This window comes from Gregarina niphandrodes, assembly GCF_000223845.1.
Source record: "Gregarina niphandrodes unplaced genomic scaffold scaffold00020, whole genome shotgun sequence".
Lineage (NCBI taxonomy): Eukaryota > Apicomplexa > Conoidasida > Eugregarinorida > Gregarinidae > Gregarina > Gregarina niphandrodes.
In genome coordinates, this window is record NW_011645789.1 from 1 (window position 1) to 3,454 (window position 3,454).

Genomic DNA, 3,454 nt, shown 5'->3' on the forward strand with positions numbered 1-3,454 from the left:
GCGACTACGTAGCGCTCCATCACTGCACCGTACGCACAGATCACGCCGACCTACTCTACCTTGTGGGAGTAGACAAAGGGAAGGTGTTCCGCTGGGCGCTGGCGCTCAGCAGGTTCAACTTCACCTTAGAGTTCCTGTCGGGAGAAGAATAACATGGCGGACTGGTTGTCGCTGTACGCAGCGGAAGATGAAGAGTGCGACGCAGAGATCGAGGCAATGGCTTTGGGCCGTAGAGTGATAGGCCACGTGGGCCAGCTGCTGGGGAGACACCAGGTGTCGGAAGGGGACTTTATGAGAGAGTACCGGCAGCTGGAGCCGCAAGGAGTGCCTGGAATGAAGAAGGATGGCAAGTGGTGGCGGCAGGCCATGACTGGCAAGGTGTACGTCCCGGAGCGACTGAGAGCGAAAGTGGTACTGAACTTCCACTATGGCACCCGTGGGCACCTGATATGTGCCCGGACTCGAACGAGAGCTCGGCTGACGCACAACGTGCCGAAAGGGGAGTCTGGAGAATCCGGGCGCGATGGACACAGTAAGCCTGGGTCACGTAGGCTGAGTCCATCTGACGACGGCAACGTATAGGCCGCAAGGGAACGGCGTCGACGAAGCCTCCCACAAGGCGCTCAGAAGCGGGTTCAGAGCACTAAGAAGGACACCGCGACCTGGGTAGGATGGTGGCGGCGGTCCGTCGCACGCTTAATACGACACCGCACATCAGCACAGGTGTGACGCCGTACGAGGCCTTATTCGGGAGACCACCGTACTTCGCGCGGTTGCAAGAGGTAACCGGCACAATGACAGAGGAGCAGAGGAAACAGAGCCTGGCGGCACAGATGCGCGAGACATTGCAAAGGGCCATGCTCACAGATACGCCGCTCGAGGAGTCGGGCGCGGATGATGTGCGGGTAGTAGAAATAGTAGTCTCGATGGAGCCAGGGTTACAGGCAGACGCCAGGGGAGGACCGAAGACACCAACTTGGACGCACACCGCGTGGTCGCTACCAATGAGGGTAACAGAGTTGAGGAAAACGCAGGTAGTGGCAGAAAGATGCGACGTGCCGGGGTGGACGGTCACGGCTCACAAAGACCAAGTGAGGAGGTTCAAGCTGAGCACGGATCCACTACTGCGGTGGGCAACCCAAGAGTACGTCTCAGGGCAGCGCGAGCTGGAGGAGCAGGCCGAGAACAGGCGGGAGACGAACGACGTTGGCATGAAGACAGAAGCCAACTGGGATGAGTTCTTGGGAATGATACAACCCTTCACCTGAGAAGCCGAGGGGGCGTGTTGATATGTCAGAAAAATGTTCGGAAAACATCACGAAGTGGCTGTTCACCGTTTTGTGGCCGAGCGGTCAGGTAGTACGACTAAGGAAGCGCCCTTTCCCCACAATAAATGATTCGCATGTAGTGATTCGCATGTAGTGATTCGCAGAAAAAGAGGTTGTTCGTTTTTTCAGAGTGAGGACGACCTAGTTAGAATGTCGTCGCTTCCAGGACCGATGCCGATGAAGAGTACTGGTATCTGTAGTATTCGTTCGATGGTTTCAACATAGGCTTTGGCGTTGGGTGGCAGGTCTTGGTAGGATGGTAAGTGAGTTATATCTTGTTTCCAGCCGGGCAGAGTGAGGTATTCGCATGATAGAGAGGCGAGTTCATCAAGGTCTGCTGGGAAGTATTTTGGGTGGCATTTGGAGCCGTCGGGTCTTATGTAGTTGATGGCGATTTTGATGTCCGTTAGCTGACTCAAGACGTCCAGTTTGGTGAGCATGATGGAGTCCGGTGCGCTGATAAAACAGGAGTACTTGACCAAAGCCAGGTCCAACCACCCACAGCGTCTGCGTCGTCCTGTAACGACGCCGAATTCTTTGCCTTGTTGTTGCAAGAAATCGCCGACATCATCTGTAAGCTCGGTCGGAAAAGGCCCAGAACCCACACGGGTCGTGTATGCCTTAACGACGCCAACGACATGCGTCAGTCGACGCGGGTCCAACGACAACCCGGCACCCATACCCGACGGTAGCACTGTAGAACTGGTGCAGAACGGATACGTACCAACATCAATATCCAGCATTGTCGCATTCGCGCCTTCCACCACTACATGCCAAGGGCGACTTAGCAACGTACGTCCCATATCCAACTCCACTGTCCCGCTAGGCACAACGGGACGTAAGGGCTGAGCCAAAATCTCGTCCATGGTAACTACTATGTCTTGAACCAGTGGTGCAAATCGGACCCGGAGTTGCTTCAGGTGCTCCAATTCCAAGTATAAAGGCCTGAGGTCTGTTAAGCCATAAGCTTGCTTAAAGAACTCGACCTCTTTCCAATAGAGCGCTTCGAATTCTGTCCAGGACTTGAGCAAGTCACAGGCTCGAAGAGAAATACGCAAAGCCTTTGCAGCGTAGGAAGGACCAACTCCCCGACGTGTAGTTCCGATGTTATCTTTAGTACCTTCTGTTCGCGCCTCGGTCAAACCATCCGCCAATAAATGCATTTGGCAAGTCAGATGTGCTCGTGAAGACAACACCACCCGATCGTCGATGCTCTCACCAACCAATGCCGCTACTGCATCCAGCTCTTCAGCCAACACCGATAAACTCACCACCACACCATTCCCGATCACATTCTTGCACCCCTTGTGCATGATTCCACAAGGTAACAAACGTAGCCCCACCTTTTGGTCACCATACACGATCGTGTGACCCGCATTCGCGCCACCTACAATGATCAAGTTTCTCCCCGCCTCCTCTCAACATGGAAACTAGCCCACGTGGATCTCCCCGCCTCCTCTCACGTGATGCCGCTCCCCCCCCCCCGCTCCCTCCCTGGGTGTTCGGTTACCGTTGTAGCGAGCGCATGCTTTGGAGTTTTGGGTGAGGACGTCTACAAGTTTACCCTTGCCTTCATCGCCCCATTGGACGCCAAAGACTGCCACTAGACTCATTAATTTCTGAAATGAAAATTAAGCGCGTTATCAGTGACAAACTGGCGAGCAAGCGCCGACGAACGACTGTGCAGACTACCATATCCCACGCGTCCGCTATGGGCACCGTTTGCACTAAACCCAATTCCCAATCTGCCTCTGCTGCTGCCGCGCCGGTGGCTCAAGATGCACCAGCACGTTGGACCCCTGAGAAGACGGATGATGTGCTTGAGCAAAAGTCACGGAAACGACTCTCGCTCGCACATGTACCTCGACCCAACACAGATGAACACAGCAATGACAGCGAACCGGAAGCTGAACGAGGAGCCGTACTCAAACTGTCCAATAAAGACAAACGCCAACTCCGACTCAGCGTCTGCGGTTCCACAGCACCTCGCGCCCAAGGGAACTTTGAACAGAAACTGGAACTCCTTCAGGGCAACCTCGACGAGGACCTGGAGTCCTTCGGTAACACCTCCCTCTCCCTCCCCCTCCTCCGTTCGAACACGTGTGCGAACATGTGTGCGAACTGCC

General features: G+C 55.0%; 1 protein-coding gene across 1 annotated transcript; it reads right to left on the reverse strand.

Annotated features, from left to right (window-relative positions):
* Positions 1 to 1,453: 1,453 nt before the first annotated feature.
* Positions 1,454 to 2,941, reverse strand: GNI_096750 (adenylosuccinate synthetase; the record flags this gene model as incomplete). The annotated part of the gene is made up of 2 exons (XM_011132725.1): positions 1,454 to 2,715; positions 2,839 to 2,941. 2 exons carry the CDS (start codon positions 2,939 to 2,941, stop codon positions 1,454 to 1,456), a joined length of 1,365 nt encoding a protein of 454 aa, XP_011131027.1.
* Positions 2,942 to 3,454: the final 513 nt, after the last annotated feature.